The 24868-nt window shown below is 49.6% G+C and overlaps 2 protein-coding genes across 12 annotated transcripts; both read right to left on the bottom strand.

The window, feature by feature from the left end:
* Nucleotides 1-361: 361 nt before the first annotated feature.
* FHAD1 (forkhead associated phosphopeptide binding domain 1) lies at nt 362-17213 on the bottom strand. 9 transcript variants are annotated; one of them, XM_015882453.3, is made up of 30 exons: nt 17004-17205; nt 16364-16470; nt 15731-15964; nt 14218-14437; nt 12644-12726; nt 12308-12532; nt 11937-12060; nt 11442-11572; nt 10611-10676; nt 9955-10059; nt 9731-9838; nt 9339-9422; nt 8704-8856; nt 8170-8365; nt 7496-7566; nt 6992-7129; nt 6669-6776; nt 6155-6244; nt 5787-6012; nt 5079-5151; nt 4750-4856; nt 4059-4218; nt 3639-3756; nt 2793-2937; nt 2501-2628; nt 2274-2357; nt 1607-1827; nt 1134-1299; nt 965-1045; nt 362-695 (listed from the first exon to the last, which is right to left on the bottom strand). In XM_015882453.3, the coding sequence occupies exons 1-30, from the start codon at nt 17104-17106 to the stop codon at nt 609-611; spliced, it is 3942 nt and encodes a 1313-aa protein (XP_015737939.2). In that variant the 5' UTR covers nt 17107-17205; the 3' UTR covers nt 362-608. The 9 variants fall into 9 exon arrangements, 8 of the variants coding, with proteins under 8 accessions (XP_015737939.2, XP_015737940.2, XP_015737941.2 ...); XM_015882454.3 differs by having other exon boundaries at nt 2802-2937; nt 17004-17204; XM_015882455.3 differs by having other exon boundaries at nt 15731-15937; nt 17004-17204.
* Nucleotides 17214-18029: 816 nt separating this feature from the next.
* TMEM51 (transmembrane protein 51) lies at nt 18030-24247 on the bottom strand. Of its 3 annotated transcripts, none has more exons than XM_015882464.3 (3): nt 24157-24247; nt 19374-19798; nt 18030-19218 (listed from the first exon to the last, which is right to left on the bottom strand). In XM_015882464.3, exons 2-3 carry the CDS (start codon nt 19712-19714, stop codon nt 18807-18809), a joined length of 753 nt encoding a protein of 250 aa, XP_015737950.1. In that variant the 5' UTR covers nt 19715-19798; nt 24157-24247; the 3' UTR covers nt 18030-18806. The 3 variants fall into 3 exon arrangements, with proteins under 3 accessions (XP_015737950.1, XP_015737951.1, XP_015737952.1); XM_015882465.3 differs by lacking the exon at nt 24157-24247 and adding an exon at nt 22718-23052; XM_015882466.2 differs by lacking the exon at nt 24157-24247 and adding an exon at nt 21562-21711.
* Between the last annotated feature and the right edge of the window lie 621 nt (nt 24248-24868).

The raw sequence follows: 24868 nt of genomic DNA, 5'->3' as shown, positions 1-24868 counted from the left end.
ATGGGCTCCCGGCGCTGTGTCCACGGTATTTGGGGCCAGGGATTGTCCCATGGTTGAACACAGCCGTGTTCAGATCTACAGGGCAGCACCTGACCCCAAAACCTGCACCAGGAGGTGGCCATCGCACCCCACTGCGTATCCACGATGTCCCACTCATCACAGACCTGGCCCCACTCTCCCCAATGCCACACAGGGTGAGCACAGCTCCTTCCCTGCCTTCTTCCCATCTCACATCCATCCTGCTCAGCGCCTTGTTCCAACTTCTCCCCCATGTCCCCTCTTTTATTCTCCCTGTGCCCCAATGATGCTGTGGGGACAGAGGAGCTGCCATGGCACAGAAATGAGACTCGACACCATCAGCTTTACCCACACATTGTGGCTGTATTCACACAACCCGTCTTCTTCCACTTCCCTAAGCTCTATGGTACACATCCTGCAGGATCATACAGCCCTGGGCATGTCACAGTCCTTCCAGTGCTCCCGGTCACTGTGGGATGGACTCACGTAGGTGTTCATCCCCCAGATACATGCCTATACGGTGCCATGTCTGACCCCATAGGATCCTTGCTGTACAGCTCTGAGAGCAGAACGTCCCCATGGTGCTGCTCCTACGTGCTGCCCATCGCCTTGAGATCTCCCATCACACGCTCCTTTGACTTCACCTTCACCAACAGGGATGGCTGCTGGGCTCCGGGCTGCAGAGCAGACATTGCATGAACCCTTAGAATCACAGAGTCATTATGATTGGAAAAGACTATCCATTCCAACCCCAACCCACCCCACACTGCACTCTGCCTACATCCCACATCTCCTCAATGAACACCTCCATGTGTGTCCATGTGGGAGACATGGCACAGAACCACACATCATCCCCCCTTACATGAGATACATTCCCCATGGCCATGGATATCTTGCTTTCAAGTCCCACCGTGCTTTGCTTTTAGTGTGTCCCAGGATGCCATACCTTCCCTGCTCGTTCTTTGGAGGAGCAGGCACGGTTGGGCAGCTCCTTCCCTTTTCTCTTCTCCCCATTCTCTGCAAGGCTCTGGATAAATGGACAATCATCTCAGTGTTCCTTATAGGAGCTGCTTTAGTTGTCCTCACACTGATGTGTCCTACCCCAGCCGTCCCACCTTGCGCTGCCTTGCTGCCCGGTTCAGCTTCTTCTCCTGGTCCAGCTCTGCCCTCATCCTCTCCAGAGCCTCTCTCAGCAGAGCTTTCTCTTCTGCTCCCCTGTAGACTTCATCTTCCAGTCTCAGCATCTCTTCCCGGTACGTTTGCAGGGACTCTTGGTTCAGCCTTTGGGAAACACCAGTGTGGGTCTTTCACCACCACCCCAGCCCTTCTCCTCCTGCCTTTACTGGGACCAAAATGAAGCCTCAATTCGTGGTTTTCCCCCCTGTGCATCCCATATGGACACCCCATTGATGCTGCCTTGGCTGAGGTCCCTTCCCCAGCATTTCAGAGCCCAACTCCACATAGCCAAAGCAGAGCCCAGTGTCCATGGAATGGGGATGTAGAGGGATTTCTGCTGCCCAATGAAGCCATAACATGCTACAGGCTCTCACACTCATCACACCCCCATGGCCCCATCACCTCACTGTACCTGAGCTGCTCCATGCTGGTCTTGTACTCTTGGAGCCTTTCCTCCTTCCTTTCCAGGCGATCCTTCAACTTGCTGATCCTCTCATACAACAGCCCCAGGTCCCTCTGTCTCTGCTGCCCCACATTTTCCCTTTCTTCCTGGGGAAGATGCTCCATGGGCTGCATTTCTTCCAGCTCCTTCATATTCATCAGCCTTCCCAGAGTACAGATTAAGTCAAGGTACTGCAAAAAGAATAGGGGATGAATTATTTACCAGGCCTGCCAAGTCTTACTTCAAAAGCCATCACTGCACTCAGCCATCTGCTCCCACTTCGCTTTCATCTTTCAAGAGATTCAGATGCTGCATGTAAACCTATTTGTGCACTCCCAGTTGTTTCATTTCTACACTGTTTCCCCTCTTAAGGAGTTATCCAGATGGGTTCATTCATCATTGGGAAGATGACATCCTACATTACAGCATGTTCCAGGCTCCATGCTATGCTTTGCACTTGTGCTGTACACACAAGATCTCTTCTTGCCCTGAAGGTGCCCAAGGCCACGGATGGGCCAGATCTGGTGGGAAGCAACTGGAATTGCAGGGGGTTGGAAATGGATGATCTCGGAGGTCCCTCCCAACCCAACCATTCCATGCTTCAATGATTCTCTTACCACACCCACTGCCGACCTACCATGCTCTCACTGAGGCTCGAGTCTTCCAACACTTCCATGCTCATGGCCCCACGTGAGCTCCCATCAGGAAGCTGGCCCAGACACTGCACAGAAGGGACAAGCTGATGGGGTTCCCTACACACTCACAGACCCCACACCTCCCTCCTGGTTTCTTTTCCCTCTTGTATCCCAAGGCCTTGATCTTCCCATTCCATTAAACATCTTTACACCAATGTAAAGATCTTACCTTGCTGCACTTGAATTCTGCACCTGGCAGTGGAGCTGGTTCCACCTTGAGTCCTGCTTTCTGGGTGACCTTCTCTGGTAGGGCTGCCTTCTGTACCACGAGCAGCTCGCTGGCCCTGCCCACGACAGCTGAAGGAAACCAAGCGCCATGGAATCATGAAGCTGAGGATGCCCCATCCTTGGTGATGCCCAAGGACAGGTTGGATTGGGCAGCCTGATCTGGTGGGAGGGCAACCAGCCCACAGCATTGGGCTGGAATTTGGTGATCTTTAAGGACCAAAGGCACATCATACCGTGCTTACCAGAAGCCTGTGTCTTCTCCAGCACCTTGATCCTTTCCCGGAGCTCTGCCAAGCCTTCTTTTTGCTTTTGGATGGTCTCCTCATGCCTGAGCCCTCTGCATCTCACACCCAGGTTGGCCATGTCCAATGCCAGCTCCTAGAGTTCCAAGCCCAGATCGTTCTCATCCAACCCAACCACTTCTCCACAACCTCATGCATTTATTCCCTTTTATAACACATCTGTGCACTCACGTTTCACCCTCCCAGCCCCACCAGCACGATGACCAACACCTGTAGATACAGAGCAGGGTGAGCACTCAATTAAAACCCTAACGAGAGCTGCCACGTTGGTCTCACCATCTTCACACTGCAGTGACAATTTATTCTCCTCCAGAGGATTTCTAGCTTCGTGTTTCTCACCACCTCTTGCTGAGGAGGAGGAAGGCGATGCCTCCTGCTCCCATCCAGTCATGAGTCACCGCTTGGCCAACACGAACCCTTCCAGCTGGCACCACGTCTGCCGCTGTTGTGGTACAGGCTGTACCATTTCTGCAGTCCCTCCATCTGCTGCTGGAACCACCTTTGATTTATTCAGTTCTCTAAGACTCAGGAATTCAGATGGTGATTCAGCACAGCATGGGAGAACTAGGACCGTTTCTCCCTTCCCTGCACAACAAAATACGGCTCCCACCCACCAACCCAAACCTACTTTAGTCGACATCCATTGCGGAGCAAGGTTGGGAAAGGGATGAAGGTGTTACAGGTCTTTCAGGGAGCTGTTACAACTCTAATTGCTAATTACAACAGCCATTAGCATACACAACATCTGACTTTTCCAAAGTGACCCTGCAGGATTACCTGCCCAGAAGATTCCTTTGGTGTGGCAGGAATATTCTGTGCCTGTGAAAGCATCTCCAGCTCTTCTGCCATTCGTTGTGATGCATCCTTGAGTGCTTTGCAGTCTTCTTGTGCTTTCCTGTGCCATGAGACAAAAGGACTGTAGTACAGTTGTGGCAGATGAGGGTCAACACAATGGCTCTCATGGAGCAACAACCAGGACAGCCACCACGGTGTGTGTCAGAGTGTAGCACCAAGCAGGGATTTCATTACAAGTCCATTTGCACGGGCTCCTCACCACCTCACCTTCAGAACATGGGACACTTAGCATAGCTTAGCTTGATTCATTCATACTCAAACCTATCTCTTGCCCCATGGAAGTTACCAACATGCACTCAGCTCCCAGGAATCCACAGGCCATCACCTCCCAACAGCTCCTACCTTAACTCTGCAGCTGCTGCTTGCAGCTCTCGATCCTTCTTTGCCACCAGGTCTGACATCTCCGACACCTTCCCCCTGAGCATTCCCAGCTCATACTCCTGGCTTTTCACACGGTGCAGGCTCTGCTCCAGCTCTGCCTTCTGCTTCTCGCTGAGCTCTCCTAAGCACAGCAGAGTTGCATGGGTTTATGACTACCTATCTCTGCAATCAGCACAGCAGTATCTGTGATTCCTAGTGGCACAACCCTTCAGGGATGTGTTTATATCCTTGTGATCACAGTCAAAAACAAGGGAGCTTCTCTCTATGGTCCCTTGCCCTCATTACTATTGCTTTGATTAATCTGAGCTCAGAACAGCAGGAAATGGTTTGATGGTTGAACCTGATGATCTCAGTGGTCTTTTCCAACCTTACCTTAATGACTATGATTCTATGACATGGTTTAGAAGGCACGGTGGTGATAAATCAGAGGTTGGAGTTAGATCTCAGTCTTTTCCAACTTTAATGATTTTATGATTCTATGAAATTTATATGGCTGAAGGGAATGGACATCCTGCTTAACCCAACAACAGCATCATTTAGGAAGGTGATTTAGGTCTATTCCCTACTATCTGTTCATGCCTTTCTTCTTCTACCTGGCCATAGCTCTGAAGGAATGGGAGCATGCTGGATATCACACATACAGCTCACTGACCTCTCATGTCTGACATCCTGGCCCTGGTTTCTGAGAGCTGCTTCGTTAATCCCACAATGGCAGCCTCTTTGGCCTGGAGAATGCTCTGCATGGCAGCCAGCTCTTCTCTGAAATGTGTGACAAAGTTACTCACCAACCTCACAGCTTCCAAGAAAGATTCATTTTGCAGAGTCCATGTTTGCCTCAGCCCCCACCCAGGACAACCCACAGGCAGGCAGCAATTATTGTCATGCTGAGATCATCCCCTTCAGCTCCTCAAAGCTCTCCTCTGGATAACTCCCATTTTCTAACACCCTCCAAAAACAGAGCAAGCATTTGCAGACACTTACAGACCACAGCAATGAGACTCTTTGGCTTCCTGGGGAGCTCCTGCTGTTGACCTGGAGGCATCATCCTGAAGACCTATAGGGAATGATGGAATATGACTTAGCAGCAACACCCATTGCTCTTGTGCCTATCTTGTGTCTGTCTTGGCTGCTGGGATCCAGGACCAACTGGGCTGTGAGAACACACTGTGTTCTGCAGCCTTACAAGGGCAATGCTCCATATATCCTCTCCTTTGTGACATCTTCATGTCCCCATCTGTGGAGACACTCAAGGTGGAAGGGCTGTGAGCACTGATGGAGCTGTGGGTGTCCCTGTTCATTGCAGGGGGTTGGCCCAGATGGCCTTTAGGGTCCCTTCCAACTCAAACCATTCTATGGTTCTGTGATCTCTGAAGACCACAGCCAACCTTTCTTTGGAAAGCCATGTTCCTTGGACCCTTGTAGCAGTATTTACACTGTTCCTTAGGTTCTTCTTGGCATAAGTTCACTTCTGCTTTCTTGAGGGCAAAGAGCCTTTCTCCACTGGGAAGGCACTATACCTGCCAATGTTGCACTACCAAAAGTCACCAAAAATACCCCAAACAGTGCATGGCATGAAACAGACCCTTCAGAGTATCACAGGGCACTTCTGTGTTCTGACAATCCTCAGTACTCTGTCTCTATTTGCCCCTCCACTTGCTGTGGGTACCCCCATCCCAACACCTTAGCTACCTTTTATTCTTTCCACAAGCACATCATTTTCCTCCTTTAGTTCCTTTTGCTGCTGCTCAGCCTCCAGCAATCTGTCTTCTAAAGCAACAATTGTCCGAGAGTGTCGCTTAATTTGCTCTTTATATTCTGCTATTTCTTCCTTCATTTTCTGTTTCAGTGCCTTGCTCTCATTCTGGAGGATCTTGAGCTGCTCGTCTTGCATGAGCACCTGCTGCTTTAGCCTCATCTAGGAAACAAGACGTGTGATTTCAGTTGTACATGTTATTCTGCAGAAACATGATGAGTATCAGGAAGGAACGAGGAAACCTTGAGCAACGAAACAACATCTATGCCACATCCTCTATGCAAAGTGGGGATGCTGGAGCTACCTCTCGGGTTGTGGCTTCCTCTAGGTCATGCACGGCTTCTTGCAGTTTGAGATCCATCACCTCCTGCTCTTTGGACTTCCCTTCAATTATCTACTGGAGGAAAAGAGCAATGCTCAAGAAGATCATAGAATCATAGAGTCATGAATGTTGGAAAGGGCCTCTATGATCACCAGGCCCAACCCCCATGACGCCCATTAAATATGTGCCACATCTCCACACTGAACACCTCCAGAGATGATGACTCCATGACTTGGCAGCCTGTGCCAATGCCCACCTCTCTGAGACATTCAACCTGAACCTCCCCTGGCACAACTTAAAGCCATCACTTCTCATCCTATAGAAGATGCCTCACTTGCACAGATCCACCTTTCCCTCTCCAACCATTTACCTCTGTGTGCTTACATGTGAGGGTAAAATATCCACCAACGGACTGGGACAACACTGCAGAGCACTTTTGGCACTGCCAGTCCCATTCAAAACCAGTTCTGCTTTGCCTCCCACGCATGTCACTGACCTCAGCCATACTTCTCAGGTTGCTCTCCAAGTCCTGGATCCTCTTCTTTTCTTCATCTAAGCATCGCTTGTGCTTCTCTTTCTCCTTCAGAACAGTGCTCTCCAGAATCTGAGATTGAACAGCCAACATTCTCAGCGAAGATAAATTATAGAGTAAGACAAACAAACTTGGCTTCGATGAGGATCCCTGTTATAGGACAACTGCACCCAGACATTTTGATTTTGGGGCTATAGACTTCTTTCTCTTGCTAAGCAACACTGTTACATAGAACCTTTTTGTCTGCATAAGAGGCCGGTTTCTGAACAACCACCACGCTGCCGTACCTTTGCCTTCTCCTCCTCCTTTTCCAATATAATCTGATTGATTTTAATCTGTAGGTCTTGCTCGTGTTTTGCTTTCAGCTCTTCCAGGCGCTCCTGCAGCAGAGAATCCCGCGACTCCTGGACCTCCTCTAATTGGGCCTATGGGGAAACAGCAGAAACTTCTGCTGACAGAAATGCGTTAGCAGCAGAGCAAAACAAAGCCAACAAAACAAAACAGAACCCACTCCACCTTGTGTACGTGCACCAACAATTCAGAAGAGAGCCATGAAATCCAATTTAGCAGTATGGACACAAGAGATTCCCCTCTTATGGTGAGGACGGGCATTGTCTTTTCTATTCTTAGACATCATCTGGAGATCCAGGGTCTCTGCTACTGCACATTCCTTATTGAGTTTCTTCAACTCTCTTCACTTTACCATCATGTTCACCAGTGGTGGTCAATGGTTCACCAATTCCCAACTCAACCACATGTACACATATATACACACATGCACACATTTTAACCTGTAACTTTTCATTCCTTCGTTCAGCTTTGTGATACTTTTCCAACAATCTCTTGAGACAAGCTGTCAATCCTGCAAAAGCAAACAAGGTGTTAATGCAGGGGCTTTTCAGGTATCTCATTTTTAACACCACCAGGTTCCTTATTCAAACCTTGCACTGATGAAATTGCTGCCATCACCCAGACATCTCAGGGAGATTGATTCTGAACAAAACCCAGATTCTCAATGGGAGATTACATTTTCCTTATCAAACACTGTTACAGTCGCTGCAAAGGTTCATTTCCAATGTGCCACCAAGGAAATAAAACACTACAACTGAGTAACCATGATGACAAGTCATAGAATCATTGAATGGCTTGAGTTGGAAGAGACCTCAAAGATTGAAGAACCGTATGGTGGTTGGGTTTGGAAAGGAACTCAGAGATTATAGAACCAGAGGATGACTGGCTTAGAAGGGATATCAAAGATTATAGACCCGTAGAATGGTTGGGCTGAAAGGGATTTCAAAGATTATAGAACCATAGGATGGTTGGGTTGGAAGGGACCTCCAAGATCATCCAGTTCCAACTCCCCAAACTCATAATTTGCAGACAGTACAGTGCACAGATGAACACCCACCAACCTCTGGGACCCCAATGGGGATCAAAGAGTTGGGATGCCCCATGGGGCAGGCACCTTGTTTGGAGGTGGGCAGCTCCAGCCCTGTGCTTGCCAGCAGCTGTTCTGCTCCCTCCAGCCATGACAGGACCACATGTGTGATTTCCACCACTGCTGCACGTATGTCCAACAGCAATGGGTCCACAAGCATGGCCTCCAGCTTGCTGAGCTCACTCTTCAGGCTGCTGCTGCAGAATGAGGCCCTCAGGAATTCCTACAAAGAATAAAACCCATTGATGTGCCAGCCTACACAAATCACATAACTGACAAATCACCTAAGAGCCCTGTGAAAGCCTCAGTGTTTATCCATTCACTGAGAGCTTTCAATCAATAATATCTTTGCATAGGAGCAGCCCGGGTGAGGATGCTGGAGTGGCAGATTCTGTTCTTTTTGAACTAGTGCTTTCTGAGGGCTAAGTTCACCTCTCATAAGGCTTTCTATTGCTGATGTGCAGGCATGACTTTCTCTCTGACCTGTCCTCAGGCCAATAGAACTCCTTGTGCCCCTTATCTCACAGCTGGAATGTTGTAAACAGGATTTAAATGACTGACCTGGAGCTCACACAGTGATTTTTTGAACACCTCCACATTTTCAGTCATCTCCTTTTCCTTTGAGACCTTGGAACTTATTTCCTCCTGGAGGCACTTCTCTCGTGCCTGACTCTGTTGGTTTTCCTCCCAGATATGCTGAACCTTCTCTACTACCTGCCAAAGGAGAACAAAGCACCACGCACCATTCTTCAGCTGAGGAACCATAGAATGGGTGGGTTGGAGACCTTGAAGTCCACCCAGCCCCACACTCCTACCATGGGCTGGTTGCCCCCTACTATTACAGGCTGCCCAGGGCCCATCCATGACCTTGGGAACCACCAGGGATGGGGCACCCACAGCTCTCTGGGCAATCCACAGGGGCCAGAGACATCTGTGGCAGTGACCAAAGCCTTCTGCAGTTGGTTGGCCACACTGGGCTCCTGGGCTTTTCCCAGTTGAAGCCCCAGCACTCCAGTTAAGCTCTGGAAGAGGAGAAGGGCCACACTTTCTTTATGTTACGGTGTATGGTCATTCCTCTGGGGTGGCCAAACTTGTAATATGTGAAGCTGGCTGGTGCTGTGGCTGTTCTGCAGCAGCCTCAAATCCTGATGGGTTTTGGAGGCTCTGAGTATCTCTGAGATGGTTTTTGCACTCACCTGCTGCATTGTGAGGGCCTTCCCTGACTCTTCTGCTGCTTGTGGGCTGCACACTCGCATCACTTGGCTTTTGAAAGACTCCAGCTACAGCAGAGTTTAACACAGGAAAACAAAAATCACTGAGAATCAACACAAACTCTACTCCACTGCTCTACAAAACCCTGCAACAGTCAACACTGAGAGCATCTTGGACCATGACCATCCTCTATCATGACAGAAGAAATCCTTCTGACTAGCCCTTAATACGGAGCCTACTGACAAGGTATAATCTGAGTTCAGTGCTCAGTATTTCCTTCCCAGAACGCACAATCTACCTTCTGCAGATATCCTTCCACATCACGTTCAGTGCCTGCAGCCTGCATTGCAGGAACATCCCATCCATCTCCCCCTACCTGTCCTTGGGCTCGATCCATATCAGACTTCAGCAGGCGCTCCCTGCGCCCCATCTCCTGAAGCTGCAGGGATTTCCTTCTGCAGGTGCTTTTCAGCTCCTCTTCAACCTGCAACAACAGAAGCATTTCAGTATCAAAGCTCTACCAGTTGGATCTCTATGTAGCCCAGCTACCCACCATTCCCATCAGATGGGTGAGCTGCTACTTTGGGTGCTGATGTTCACCTTGGTTTTATCTGCCAGCTGTGTTTGGATGGCTTTCTGCTCAGTGTTGTACTTCTGAACCTCTTCCTGCAATCCCTTCAGCTCACATTCCAGCTCTCCAATGCGCTGCAAGAGTCCAGGACAGCAGAAAGTTTCATTGGAGGAGCTCACTCGAGGAGTTCTTGAAGAAGATGAAGAACAAGCAAGACATCCTACCCATCTCTCCCATTTAGTTTACTGTGCTATTTTATTCCAACCTATTTTTACAGCTGATAGATTGATAGGTTGTATCTTATGACAGTATTATCACAGGATGGCTTTGTTTGGAAGTGATTTCAAAGACCATAGAACCATGGGATGGTTGGGTTGGAAGGGACCTCAAAGATCATCCAGTTTCAACTCTCTGCCATGGGCTGGCTGTCCCCTATCAGCTCAGGTTGTCCAAGGTCCCATCCAACCTGGCATTGAGGACCTCCAGGCATGGAACATCCACAACATCTTTGGGCAACCTGTGCCATAGCCTCACTACATCCTGCACTGCAATGTAATATTCCACTTGTTGCCAGGAGTTGACATTTCTCTACGTTGTTATGAAAGTTCAACCCCTTTCTTTACAGGATTGGGATTCACAACACTTCTCTTATGCCCATATCTCCCCAAACCAACTACAAACTCACTTTTTGGTACGCAGCCACTTCCCTCTCTCCAAGTTCACGCTTCATTTCCTCTTTAATTCTAGAGCACTAAAACAAACAGGAACCGAGGGAAAAAATTAGCAGGCTGGCCAGATACTGTTATTTCTGATGGAGATGTCAACACATCCTTCAGTCCTACAGCACAGTGAAGTGCTCAACTGCCTGATGTACATTTGATAAGTGGGAGTGCCCATGGTAGGGCAATTGTGGCATCAAGAGCACGACAGCACGGACACTTTAAAGGGCCCATATCTAATCATAGTTTGGCTGGGAGAGGAAAAATGCTGTCCAGGCAGCTTTCTGTAAGGGAAAAACCAGGCTTGGCTGCAGGGAGCATTGCTAAAAGCAGGTTTCCATGGCTCCTCAGCAGGATCTTGGCACCAACACCCGGAGCACACAAAGCAGCCACAGTGTTCCTGAAATTCAGGTCATTGAGTACCTGCATGCTCAACAAGGAGGGGAATTCATTTGGGGAACCTGACACCTTGCTGTGGGCATTTTGCAGCGTGCAAAGGCACATACACAGCCCTGCATTTGCTGTGTTTGTGCTAAAAGAGCTGCTGGTCGTGGAACCATAGAATCGTTAAGACTGGAAAAGACCTCTGAGATCACCAAGTCCAACCCCAACCCATCCCACCATGCCCTTAGTACAACACCTAAACCTTTCTTGAACACCCCATCACCACCTCCATGGACAGCCTGTGCCAGTGCATCTCTTTCAGTGAACAAATCCTTAACAGTGAGTAACATGACCCTTCTGATCTTCCTTTTCCATACCAACCCACCTATGAGACCAGCACTGGGGACACTAACCTTGGCAGACACGGCTGCCAGCTGGTTGTCCTTTTCTCTGTTTGCCTTCTTTGTTTTTTCCACCTCCTGCTTGAGCTGCTGAATTTTCTGCTCTTTCACAGCAATCTCCCTTTGCAGGCTGGTCACGAGGCCTGATAAAAACAATGCAGGGAGATGAAACTCAAGCATTTCCTTGCAGAGAGCCCTCTGGGCACCGAGTGGCAAGCCTCCATCTCTGACAACTGCCCAACTTTGAGCACAGATCCAGCTCTTGGCATGCTGTGCTGGACATTATCCCATAACAGCATCATTAGTGAGTCCCCCCGAGCCCTGCAGCATATGCTCCCTGGAGGATGAGCAGCTCTGATGGATCAGTTTCCATTATCTCTCTATGTCAGGACAATTTTTAGGAGCCACTGCAAAGTATCTATTGCCAGAACAGCCTTGCAAATGTGGGGTCACCTTCCTCAGGTGCTCAGTGCTGCTACAAGGAGTTTCTACTGAGGGGGAATATACCTGTGGTCAAAGCATGATCCCTCTTTAGCTTCTCACTTTCTCTTCTCAGGCTTCCTATTTCCAGGTCTCTTTCCTGAAGGGAATGGCTATAAACTTCACTTGAGCCCTTCTGCAGGTTGCTGATCTAAAACAGAGGACAATACACACCCTTCACTCCAGTGACCCTTCTTTTGCTTTAAGCTCAAAGGCAATGCTTTCCAAGCCCCACAAAGAGCTCCCTGTTATCTGAAAGGCTTCAGCTTGCCATGAACCCCTCCCAGTATCAGCTCTCACAGGACAGCATGGTTGACCTGATGGCATTAAAGGAGAAACCCCTCTGGCTACAACAATCCCTCTTATAGGACACCTGTGCCCATTTGGCCATTGCATACCTGCTCCTTTAAGGCTTTGATCTCTTCTGTTTTGGCCCTGATTTCTCCCTCAAAGGTTAGAAGCCTCTGGGTCAGTTCCACGTCATTTCTCACAGCATCCATGCTCTTGGCCATCGATGCCAGTTCCCCCTGAAGCTCCCTTATCACCGTATCCTTCTGCTTTGATTCTGCTTCAAAAGCAGAGAGACGGCCGATTTCCTTTTCCAGGCTCAGCAGCTTTTTGTCCTGCAGGCAGATTCTGTCTGTTGCTCAGCAGATCTGTGATTCTATGACTTTGCACACTGTCACCACGTTCCTCCCCCCCAGCAGAACCCCTTGCCCTCACCCCAGCATCACCTTTTCCTGCAAGGAGCAATCCATGCTATTAATCCCCAGGAAAGGGTCTCCCATCCCACTGCTTCTTGAGTTGGTGGTCCAGGCTGAAAGAAAGCAGAGAAAATAGCAGAAAACCTGTGGGATGGGGTCTCATTGCATCTCCCTCCCTTGTCTAAAATCCATTCTAGAGCAGTGGTCAGTCCTTAGTTCATACTCTGAGCAAAACCCACTCAATCTGGCACTAAAAAGACCCTTATCAATAGAGCCTACACAAGAGAAACACACACAGTGGATGAGGGCTCCTTTGCTTTGTCAACACCAGTTTCAAAACCAGTTGGGTTTTTTTGGCCAACCCCAAAGAAAGATGCTCTACATTCACTGCTTACAGCATATGATGAGTTAAAAGATTAACATACACTGGTTTTCTTGGCTCTATTTCACAAATTAAATGATGTGATCAAACTTGGGTGTGCATACTGTAATGCATTCTCTATAGAACTCCCCTAAGGTCTTTCTACTCTGCCCAGGCTTCTATTTTCAGCTGGATGCCAAAGGCTTGCATTGCTGGGAGCTTCACTCCCATTAATGTCTATGGGATTCCATATTATGCACATGGCTTTACGGCTCTGAGTCTGCATGGTAATGTTCTTTCCTCTGGAGTATTATTTTGGTTGTTTATTAATGACTTTGTCTTGCTACTGGTTGTTAATAAACAGCAAAACCTCCATAGACTATTGAAACATAGCTTGATATTGGGGTGGTTTGATGGATATTAGGAAAAAATTCTCTGAAAGAGTGGTTGGGCATTGTTACAGCTGCCCAGAGAGGTTGTGGGGTCACCGACCCTGGAGGTGTTCAAAGTGGAGATGTGGCACTGAGGGACATGGTTGGTGGGCAGTACTAGTGGTTGGTGGATGATCAGACTGGATGATCTTAGAGGTCTTTTGCAACCTGAATGATTCTCTGCTCCTATGATTCTATCAGGAGTTGGGCTCTGTGACCCTTCCAACCTGGGATATTCAATGAAACCACACAAATCATGGCGTAATCTGATATAACCAACACTCAGAGTCAAAGCATCTTCCCATCCTTCTACTGTTCCACCAGTTCATCCCCCCAGGCCTCCACCTTTGCTCCACCACTGCACACTCTGCCTTTAAGAAGCACATCAGATATGGATCTCTTTTATGTTCCTTTACTCAAGGCAGCCTGTAACTGCACAGCCAAGGAACCAACCCACTGCTTCAGTCAGGAGACCAGAATAGGTGCATGAGTCAGCGACGGAGATAAAGCGATCGCTGCTCAACATCTCACACGAGGAACAAGGAAGAGGAAATGTCACCCCAAGTTACAGGCAATGGCATTCCCCAGTGTTTTTTCACAGCACCTTTCTCAATTAACCCAAATGCCACTGCTAGCACGTGGGGTCCAATTAGCTTTGCTTGGTAAGGAATCACAACTAATTGGCTGTGATGCTCATCATTTAGTAGTGTGCATCAAAACCACCTCTGCTCAGATCAGCCCTATTTGATGCTGAGAACCAACAGTCCCTTTACTGTCACAGCAAAATCTTTCCTGCAGCCATATGGGAGTACCTGGCCTCTCTGCAGGTGGCTGGTTGAGCACATCTATTGCGGTGGTCACGGTTGCACTCTGGGTCCATGCATTTATGGGGCGCTTGCGGAGTGGTGGGTGGGTTGTGGGGCCAACCCAGTTGCTGGAGCAATGCTGGGACTGCATCGAGGGGAGGGGGGCACCATGCTGGGGTTCTGCAGCCCATGCCATGCAGCGTTGTGCCAATGGGTAGGAGGGTTTCTATTGGGGAACAGGACTGTATCGTTAGTAAGGTAAGAGTTTTTCAGCTCTTTTTATGCAACATGAACAGTTTAGAAGGAAAGATATAGAGTGTCAGCCTGCTTTACATGTTGTTATACATTCAGAGCTTGGGATTTATTTTTCATAATGGAGGACTTAGCTCTTGTGGCTGGGTGCTCCTCTTCTGTAGAGCGTGTTCATCCTTAATACCACTGAAAATGAGAGAGAGGCCTCCCTGCATTAAACACTGTAAACACTTCACACAGCGAAATGGAGAAGTGATTTACTCTCTGCAGTCAGCGGTGTCAGGCTTCAAAGCTATTATATCAAAGGAGGATCATCGAGCCCAGAGCAATAAAGAGGCACTGACAATGCTTTTTCTGTGTCACTGTGCATAACTGCATTCTTGTGTGCAGGCTGCACGTCTGCTTTTGGAAACCAAAGTGTTGGGTGTTCCAGCTGGAACAAACTTCACCTGCACAGCCCTTAGCCCTCCAGGTGAATGGATTCATCCAGCAAAAATGCATTTTCTCCTCTTGGGCTGAGCTTTTTTGGGGTCATCTCCCAACACAAAGAACCTTGTTGAGTCATCCAAAAGCAGATATCTGAGTACACAGACTGCCATTCATTCACCTTTATCCCACGCTGGGCTGCCAGGCATGCGGTTTTCCAGCACCATTCTCAATCTTTGCCTACTTATGATTCCTCAAGAGCCACCACAATAAAAATAAACATGATTCCATTGATCCTGAGTACTCTTATAGCCCACACATGCTCTACTGATATCCTGAGATGGCCCTATTCCCAGGGGTAGGAGATTTCCACTAGATTTGACCCTGTATTTACAATTGCTCTGGATTTCTGTTATGCCCACAGGTCAAAGCTGTGGCCTTGCTGTGCAGAACAGAGCCTGCAGTTGTGCATGGCAGTACCAAGAAAAAGACCAGTAGTGTCTTTGCTTATTAATTTGCTCTCGTTTGGACCTTTAATGCTAGCATCTAAAGAAAGGCTCAATGGAAAACTCAATGGAAAGAGTCTTAAAGCTCATTTCCCAATGCTTTCACACCTTTGCAAGACCTATCTCTACAAGTTCTGATGGGCTTGCCATCAGAAATCTCTTCCATGCTTCCTTCATCCTCAGTAGAGGATGAAACTCAGTAGAGTTGCCCAAATTTCTTCAGCAGAGGGAGCTCCAGCTTTTTATTTCTTGATGATATAAGAATAAAAACCTGAGAGCACGACACCCTCTTGACATCATGTAAAACTATAGGCCCATTTCAGTGCTTGCCTTACCGGGGGGACTCCATCCACCATCAGCTCAAAGGATGCTCCCTGAGCCCCAAAGCGCAGGATGTCTCCTGGCCTCACATGCACGGCTGCATTCTGCACCTGGCAGCCATTCACAAAGGTGCCCTGAGGGGAATTGAGGTCCTGCAGGACGAATCCACTCTCCCACCCGGTGAACTCGAGGGCTGCGTGGTGCTCCTCTGCCCCTGCAGACTGACAGCAGCAATCAGTGGGCAAAACCTTGGAGAGCAATTGAGGCTGTGTTATTGATGTGGATTTGCCCAGCCCTCTGGATGATCTTGGAAATCTTTGCTAACCTTTTATCACAGGATCATAGAACCCTTCAAGCTGGAAGGGACCTAAAGATCATCAGGTCCAATGCCCTGCAATGAGCAGGGACACCCACAGCTCCATCAGTGCTCAGAGCCCCTCCAGCCTGACCTTGGGTCACTTAGGATTGCAATGCATCACCCTACTTACATCCAAAGCATGAAAATGGGCAGTTAGCCCCTCTGCTTTGCATCTGGGATTACACCCTTGCTAATGCCAGCATAGCCATTCCCCTTCTCTCCCTCTAATTTCTAACACTTATTCCATCCATCATCCACCCCCACAGCCCCATGGCGTGCTCACCCATACCTTCAGGACGATGTCTGACCCTTCGTGTCTCCCTATCGTTGTTCTTCGCTCTTTGAGTTGAAAACACTCCTCCGAGCTCCTCAGGAAAGCTCTCATGGCCTCAAAGACTAAAGCAAAATATATCCTACTTAGTTAGCAATCCCCCATGCAATGCATAGCCAGGAGCAAGTCCAGCACCCCGCACACCACTCCTCCTGCAATAAAAGCCATAAAGTTATTTACAGAGGCTCCCTTTGCTCCTCCCTGCACCCGTGGTAGCCAGGGAAACCCCCATGACACCAAAATCCATCTGCTTTCCTTCTTGTGTTTGTTTTGTTCAGGTTTCTTTTTTGTTTGGTTTGGTTTTTTATCCTTTATCCAAGCAACGGGCACAACACAGCTCTGTGTCGGTGTCGGTTGCAGCTCCTTGTTTCTCTAAAGACGTTGCTTCTCCCCGTATCAAAACACAGTTTGTGGTGCAGCCTACCTGGTTTGAGCATGTCTGAGTATATATTATTTTTGTTTTTTCTCTTGTTTTTCCACCTCCTGCAATAGATTAACACCATCCACCACCTGTGGCCCATAAGGGCCCTTTGGCTTGTGGGGCCTCCTCCGCTGTGCAAAGGGGATTAATGGGGTTTAATTAAATGGAGATCAAAACCTGGGGTGCTGTGAGTAGGTTTGAATGCCACCGTGATGGTCTGATGCATCCCCAGGGCCCTGGGCGCCATTTTGTAGGCCTCCCTCCCTATCCCTGTCCCCATGGCAACCAAGCCGCCATGACAGCCGCCATTAAGGGTGAAGGCCAGGCCTCCTTCCTCACACTGCTGTCCTCCTTCCCGCACAGATCTCCTTCCACATTTCAATAGAGGGACACCAATATTTCACAGCATGTGAGATTTAGACCTCAAAACAGGCCATTTTATCCCCACCAGTACCTGACAGGCCTTGGGCAGGCTGTGGAAAGCACCACGTAAAACTCCCTGGGGACGTGTTCCACACCCACGCCAAAACTAATGAGATTTAACGAGGAGATGGTGGGTGTTGCACTCCAGTTTATGGGTGTTGCAACACTGAGTGCTGAGCCCCAAGCAACTCGATTCAACAGCACTTCCCCCCCCATAAAACAGTGACTCAACATGCACATATATTGCATCCTCAACAACGATAAATGAGGATCTCCGTTTCACCTCCCCCAAATTTCCCTCATGTTTAAAGTGCTCTTTTTTTCCCCCTGTTGTTCCATTAGTTTTGCTTATGAAAGTCCCTTATCATACGATTTGCCTGCCTGAGATCACGTCATCCCCTGGGGCACAGCAAAGTGAATATGACTGCAATAGTGGGAACGATGGGATAGAATATGAAAAAATAAATGATCACAGGTACCACCATATGGATTTGGACCAACATCTCATTCACATCCTGTTATTTTTTAGCCATTTGTGTTCATCTCATACCTTTTACATCCCCAATCACCAAGCTAATCTCTACTGGAAAGCCCACCCCTACACCAAGAATCCTATAAGCAATAACATAGCATAGGGATGGCATGACTTTGTAGACGCTGTTGCTCAGGAGGTAGCACACATTCGGGATGCCTAAGGAGCAGCATCTACCCTAAACCACTTGGTTTAGGTGGATTGAAGTCCAGAGCTTGCACACACAGACACACACATACACATGCACCCCACGTACAAAATATTTATTTAGAAAAGGACTGCTTGCACTGCATGGTCTTGTCCTTCCACCCAGAACACCCTGAACAACTCATGGCAGTTATACACTATGGCAGTTTCCAGCCCCAGATGGACTGTCCCTTCGATTCACAGCACAACACACAAAAGAAAGAACCACTGAGGCAAGAAATACAGTCCTCTCCTACAGGAGAACGGGCAGTGATGCCAGTAAGAAACCTCCTATGGGTAAAGCCTATAGGTCTGACAAGCTTAAGGGCTTGTTTCATTCCTCTTCGCACCAGCAAGCATGCAACCCTGCAGGCACTCGGGCCAGCCCTGTGCCACTATCCCCAACCCCACTGGTGTCTGGAGTGGTGACAGCTACATCACTAACCTGACACTTTTACTTGTCTTACTCAAAAAGAAAAGACAAAAAAAAAAAAAAAAAAGACAGAGTGTTTCCCTTTTCCTCTTGGAAAATACTTATTAAATAGCAGTTTGGTGGCTTGGAAACCCATTGCTGGGGCAAGGCACAAAGGAGAGAAGATAACTTTAGGTGGTCCTTAACTTAATGTAGAATAGATGTCCAACTCTTCCAGCCTTCACGTCCTTCACAGCATTGCTATTTCCCCATCGTGTTTGATGTAATGCTGCCCTGGGAAGACCCAGTCTTATTTGTGCCACACCACAGCAGTACCTCAGCATCCAGAGAGCATCCAACACTCCTGCACTCCATGACCAGCCCTCTCCGAGTGTTTCCAATCCTCGCAATGACCAACCCCTCCTTTCTAAGTCAACTGTTGGCTTCCCGGTGTTTTTTCCTGGATATCCTCATACTTTGGAGGTGGGGTCAATGGTTCAATTGTGATGGGGCCGGTGCTGCTCCCATCACCGAGGTTGAGTCGGATGTCCTTGAGATGCAGCTTCTCTGACTTGATCCTCCGCACCTTGAGGGGCTTCAGGCGCTTGCTGAGACGTGAGTTGTGCCGGCCTGGTGGCCGCTCGGTGCCTGGCTCTGCACTGGCTGCTCCTGGGGGCTGTGTGCCCTCATCAATCCCTGTTAGTGATTCATAGGAGGGCAACGAGACGCTGATCCTGCGGTTCCGCTCCGGGTCGTGGGGCTCTGAGTAGCCTGAATTCATCACTTCCTCGTAGCTGGGGACGTAGTAGCGGGAGGACACGTCTTCATCCTCTTCTTGGCTGCAGGAGATAAAGCGAGAGCATCAGCCTGACATCACTTCGACTTCATTGGGGCATGGGGACAGAGAGAGGTGATAAAAACACAACCAGAAATAAATAAAAAAACCACAGCTGGGTTAGCTTCTCCTTGAGCTCCTGCTGCCCCCATGGCTCACCTGTCCTCCTCCTGCTGTGAAGGCTCCACGGACGCTTGGTGCTGTATCACCCTGGGGATGTCCTCACTCTGCCTCTTCTTATCACGGACATTCAAGCAGAGGGACAGCAGCAGCAGCAGCAAACCTGCCCCAACCAGCACGTAGGCCACAGAAAATGTCTTGCTCTTAAAAATACCTCCACCACCGCGGTCAGGCTTGCTGCTATTCCCAGCATTGGATTTATCAGGGTGTCCGAAGCCAGGCACGAGGTTCCACACAGCCAAGATGATGCCAAGGATGAGCATCCCCATCCCAATGGCCGTCAGTGCATAGTGCGACCCGTTGGTACGAGATGGGGCCATTGTGTGTTGGCCAACTCACTGCATCCCTGGTGGCTCCGGGTGGATACCATGCATGCGGTGCTCGGGCAGAGCAGATGGGCAGACCTGCAGAGAGAGAACACTGCTCTGATAGGCGCACCCTGACCCAAGCACTGAGCTTGGAGCACTCTGGTTCAGAGCCAGCCAAGCCAATGCTGCCTATCCATCTGGATGGGATGCCTGCATTTCCCTGGCCAATGGGATCCCATATACACATGGGATGTAATTGCTTTCCAAAAATAAACACGTGCAACTGCATCTCCTGGCAGCTTGCCTCAACCTCAGCACACAGCAAGGAGTGCAACCTCACACTGAAAGCTGCATGTAGGTAATGCAGCAAGGACCCCAGATTTCCATGCCACAGCCTGGCAGCAGCATCCCATGGGTGCCACAGGCAGCAATCAGCTGTGCAAACACGCCACTTTGTTTTCCTTTCTTGGCTTTGCAGGGCTTGTTTGTGCAAGGAGCCGTCCCTTGGACAGGATGCTGCTGCATGCTTTTCCCATATACGCCTTTGCTCGGCGCCGTGGCAATCTATGCTGTTGGTCCCTGGTTCATGTTTGATTGTTTAGCTTGAGAGCGTGCTGGGTCGCTGGGTCATGGCTAGAAATGAGCAGCATTCCCAGAAAACAGAGCAGCTTATAGGAAAAGACATGCAAGCCAGGCAAGGAAATGGGGATCATAGAATGGGTCTGAGTCGGAAGGGACCATTAAAGGCCATTCTAGTTCAATGGGGACACAGAGCAAATTTCCCCATCTCAGTCCTCCGCTCTTAAGTCCCCCTTTGGATGCTCCCAGAGGACTCGCTCTGCATGCAGCATAGCCCCAGCCCTGCTCCTCACCTCTCCCCATCACCCACTGTCAGTGGGTTGTCTGATAGCCCCCAAGCCCTATCCAGAGCCCACCATTCTGCCTTGGCAGCTCCATGCCATGCTTTGTGCTGGGGACAGCACCCACGCTGCAGGTGGCTGTAAACTCAATGACCTTTACGGGTGTGGAGCTTATTGCAATGGGGAATTGCATCACACGTCCCGCTCCTTCCTCACCTCCTGCTGCATCCGGCCCCATTCCCAGCCACACCAGTGCCATCAGGACCCAGCAATTGGGCCACTCACTCCCCTACTAACCCAGCTCCTGTCCTCAAGCTTATCCTTATCCAGCAGCATCGTGTAGGCATTGAGCTCCCACCTGCAAAGCACTGCCAGCGCTTTGGGGGGAGGAGAAATCAGCACCACGCTGCCCTCAGCTGCAGATCTATGGGGAGGGGCACGACGGGGAAGGAACAGAGAGCTCATTTTGCTGGAGGGATGGAAGGTTTCCAATAGCAATGCACCTTCCCACCATCTTCAGCCTCCCTCTGGCACCTCTCTAAGCTGCTCCGTCATTGCAGTGTTGAAAAGTTTGGCCCAGATCCCTGCCTTGCAGAGAGGGCAAATCGCATTAACCCACGCGGCGACGTCCGTGTCTCTCTCACCATCTAATTATCTCTACTTTAGGCTTATCAGAGCGCGCTGCCGTAGCCATAGCCCCACTGCTGTGACGTCAATGGTTGGAGAAGAGGTCTGGAAAAAGCAGCCTCGGTGAAAAGGGAACTCAGCAGCATAGGGAAAGCTGCAGCACCTCCAGGAAAGCACCAAACCAAAGCCTCCCTACAGCCAGAAATTCACCTCCAGGTTGGCAGTGCCCATGGACATCCATCCATCCATCCATCCATCCCCATTCCATGGCATTCCCAGTCCTGTGCAGCAATCCAGAACCCCATAAAGATGGTTCTATTTCCCCACTTCATTCACTGCCATCATGAGCCACCACGTGCAACCAGTACTCACCGCCCTCACTTCTCTGCTCCCACCTCAGTGCTGGTATAGAGACATGCCCTGTAGTGGCCAACTCTATGTCCAGAGCTCCAGCCTTCCCCACAACCAGCTCCCGCCCCACAACCAGCCCCACAACCAGCAGCCCCAGCCACCTTTGTCCCCAACCCACGCACACCTGTGGTCTTGTGCTCACTGCTGTCAATGATTTACACCAGGAACTCCGAATCATTAAACCAGAACGGCTCCGTGTGCTCTCAGCTCCTTCCCTTGCTAGAAACCACAGCAGTCCCTGCTGCTCCCCATAATGAATCCACTGCGTCCCCTTCCTGCTCCTACCACCAGGTTGCAGCTCCAATCCCCACTCAAGGTGAAATCCAGGGTTTTCCACTCCCTGGATGAGGTCAGAGTGGATGCACAGCTCATCCCATTGGGGCTGGCCACCGGCAGCATGCTCAGGTCATGACACATGGGACCATTTTCACCTTGCAGGCATATGAGCTCAGCAGGGGATGACACACACACACACAGCTGATGACCAACGTGGTGCTGGGGCTGGTGGTGGGCTCAGTATCTGCCTCTGACAACTTTCAGTATCGTAGAAACATGGAATCATAGAGCAGTTGGGTTGGAAGGGATCTTAAAGATCAAAGACCCATAGAATGGCTTGGGTTGGAAGATCATAGAACCACTGTAAATCTGGGTTGGAATAGACCCTGAAGCCCATCCAGCCCCAATCCCTGCCGTGGCCTAGTTGTTCCCCATCAGATTAAGTTGCCCAAACCCCATTCAGCTCTTGGACACCTCCAGGGATGGGGCACCCACAGCTCTCTGGTATTTTGCCCACACCCTGAACCCCGAGGCTCCCCACACCATGGGTAACTCCTCCCTGCACCTCCCCAGCCCCAGGAGCAGGCAGGCTGATGTCAGCTCCAAGTCAACTGCCTTCATCTCCATGTCTGCACCCAGGGAACCTTCTCATTAAACCATTTCTCCTTCTAATTTGTGAGCTCAGCCCATCCCTGCAACCCTCCCCTCCACAAAGCCCAGCACACAGCGGGATTCAGCCACCCCATAACCTAAAAGAGTGGGAAACACCCACAGCTCTCCCTGCTGTGTCCAAACCCATGTTGGCTTTGGCCAACCTCCATCCACCTCCATTGCCACTCACCAGTGGAACGCAACAAGACAGAGGGACAGGCTGTCGGGTTTTCCTCCTGCCGGCAGCGACTGGCACTAATTGCTCCCTTCAGTTCCAGAGAGGCACTTTCAGAGTGATTTCCTATGCAGGTATTTCGTTCACCCACCCCTCCCTGCGGCGCTTCCCCTAGAGGTGCCCATAGCAGAGCTTTGCCTCTTCCTGCAAAACCAGGCTCTGCTTTCTGCTCCCAACCCCTCTGCAATCTGAATCCCCTTATATTTTGATTTAAAGGGAATAAAAGCACCATCAGAGCAAGCAAAGCTGCACACTTCCCTTCCACAAAGGATTGCCCCAAGCTTTGCCCTTCCGTCACGTTTCGGTTCCGGGCTGGTTCAGAACCAATAGCAATCACAGTAAAGCTAAACAAACCAGCCTGGGGAACTCCCAGCACCCTGACCTACTCTCTTCCTGCTGTGCACAGCATTGTATTCAGTACCTTTGGTTGACTGGGTTGTTTTTTTATTTCCTGATTCTGACTTTTCACGCCGTGGATATAGGAATTAAAGGCACCACGTGGGCTCTGCTCTGCCAGCTGAGAGATCCAGCCCATCTCCAATAGCAAACCCTCTTCTGGAACCCACTGCACCATCCGGATACATCTTGGATGCCACCTGGACACCATATGGACACCAACCAGCCATGAAACTCGATGTGCATTTGGGATTGGGTGCCCACCCCTGAGCAAAGCACACAGACCGGCCCTATAGAGCCACCTCAAGCTTTGTTTGCTCTCCAAACACTGCGCCTCCAGCAGCCGCGTTGTGCTCCGACCCCAAAGCACCATTGGGTTGGATATAGGGTTTGCCATTCCCCATCCCTTCCTGCATTCAGGACAGCCACCTCCGGTGCTGCAGGGTGACAATGTGCACCAAGCCCCATCTCTGCCCCCCATCTCCACCTCATATCTCTATACATCCCCATGGCATTGTGCCCCCTATCTCTGCCCCACATTACCATCTCCTGCTCAGTGCTGTGCTCCTGCAGGCTGTGATCCCATAGCCTCATATAACCCCACATGACCCTATACCCCCACATCCATATGTACCCCCCGTACATCCATTCCTGCCCCACATCCCTGCCCCTCACATCACCTTCTCCTACTTGGTGCTGCGCTCCTGCAGGCTGCATCCCCATATGTCCTCATAATCCAGTGTCCCCATATTGCCCCCGTATCCCTATACAACTCCATGCTCCCAAGTCCCATCTGTACCCCATACATTACTTTCTCCTGCTCTTTGTGCTTCCCAATGCTGGCAAAGGGGACAACACCCACTCCCATCCCAACCCGACACCAACCCTTGTCCCAATCTCATCCCATCCCAGAGCCATAACGCTGTCCCAGCCCTATCCCGACCCCATAGGACCCCACTCCCCTCCCGGCCCCACGCAGCCCCCGGGACGCCACGCACCTCCCGACAGCGGCAGCGCCGTGGAACCTCCCCGGGGCGGTGCTGTGATGCTGGGTCGGGCTGGGAGCGCTGCGCTCCGGCTGCAGCTCCGGCTCCGCCCGCTCCGGGCTCCCCCTCCACTTCCCTTTCCCACGGGCTCTGGGCACTGTCCATTATTATTTCCCATTAGTTCCCTTATTTTCTCCTCTATTTCCCATATTTTCCATAAATTTACCATTATTTCTCCATTATTTCCCACTTTTTTCCTATTATTCCTCAATCAGTTCCCATTTTTCCCCATTATATCTCCATAATTTCCCATTATTACCTACTATTTCCCATTATTTCTCCATGTTTCCCTATTATTTCTCACTATTCCCAATATTTCTCTATTATTATCCACTATTTCTTCATTATTTCTCATTATCTATTATTTCCCACCATTCTTTCCTATTATTTCACCATTCTTTCCTATTATTTCACCATTCTTTCCTATTATTTCACCATTATTATCCATTATTTCTCACTATTTCCCATTATTTCTCATTTTTTTCCCCATTAGTCTCCTATATTTACTCATTATTCCTCATTTAGTTTCCATTATTTCCCTTTATTACCCACTATTTCCCATTATTTCTCCATTATTTCCCATTATTACCCACTATTTCCCATTAATTCTCCATTATATCCCATTATTATCCACTATATCCCACCATTTCTCCATTATTTCCCA

The sequence above is a fragment of the Coturnix japonica genome, chromosome 9, assembly GCF_054131305.1.
Source record: "Coturnix japonica strain WE chromosome 9, WE-NBRP24, whole genome shotgun sequence".
Classification (NCBI taxonomy): domain Eukaryota; kingdom Metazoa; phylum Chordata; class Aves; order Galliformes; family Phasianidae; genus Coturnix; species Coturnix japonica.
Note: the sequence above shows the minus strand (reverse complement) of the source record. Positions and strands in the feature narration are given on the sequence as shown.

Coding starts and splice junctions, on each gene's coding strand:
- FHAD1 (XM_015882453.3), bottom strand. CDS start 17,106: ATGGGGACAGGGATAGGGAGGGAGGCCTACAAAATGGCGCCCAGGGCC. Junction 8,366..8,703: donor AATCACTGTGTGAGCTCCAG/GTCAGTCATTTA, acceptor TATTCTTTGTAG/GAATTCCTGAGGGCCTCATT. Junction 1,300..1,606: donor ACCAGCATGGAGCAGCTCAG/GTACAGTGAGGT, acceptor TGTTTCCCAAAG/GCTGAACCAAGAGTCCCTGC.
- TMEM51 (XM_015882464.3), bottom strand. CDS start 19,714: ATGGCCCCATCTCGTACCAACGGGTCGCACTATGCACTGACGGCCATT. Junction 19,219..19,373: donor TCACAGCAGGAGGAGGACAG/GTGAGCCATGGG, acceptor TATCTCCTGCAG/CCAAGAAGAGGATGAAGACG.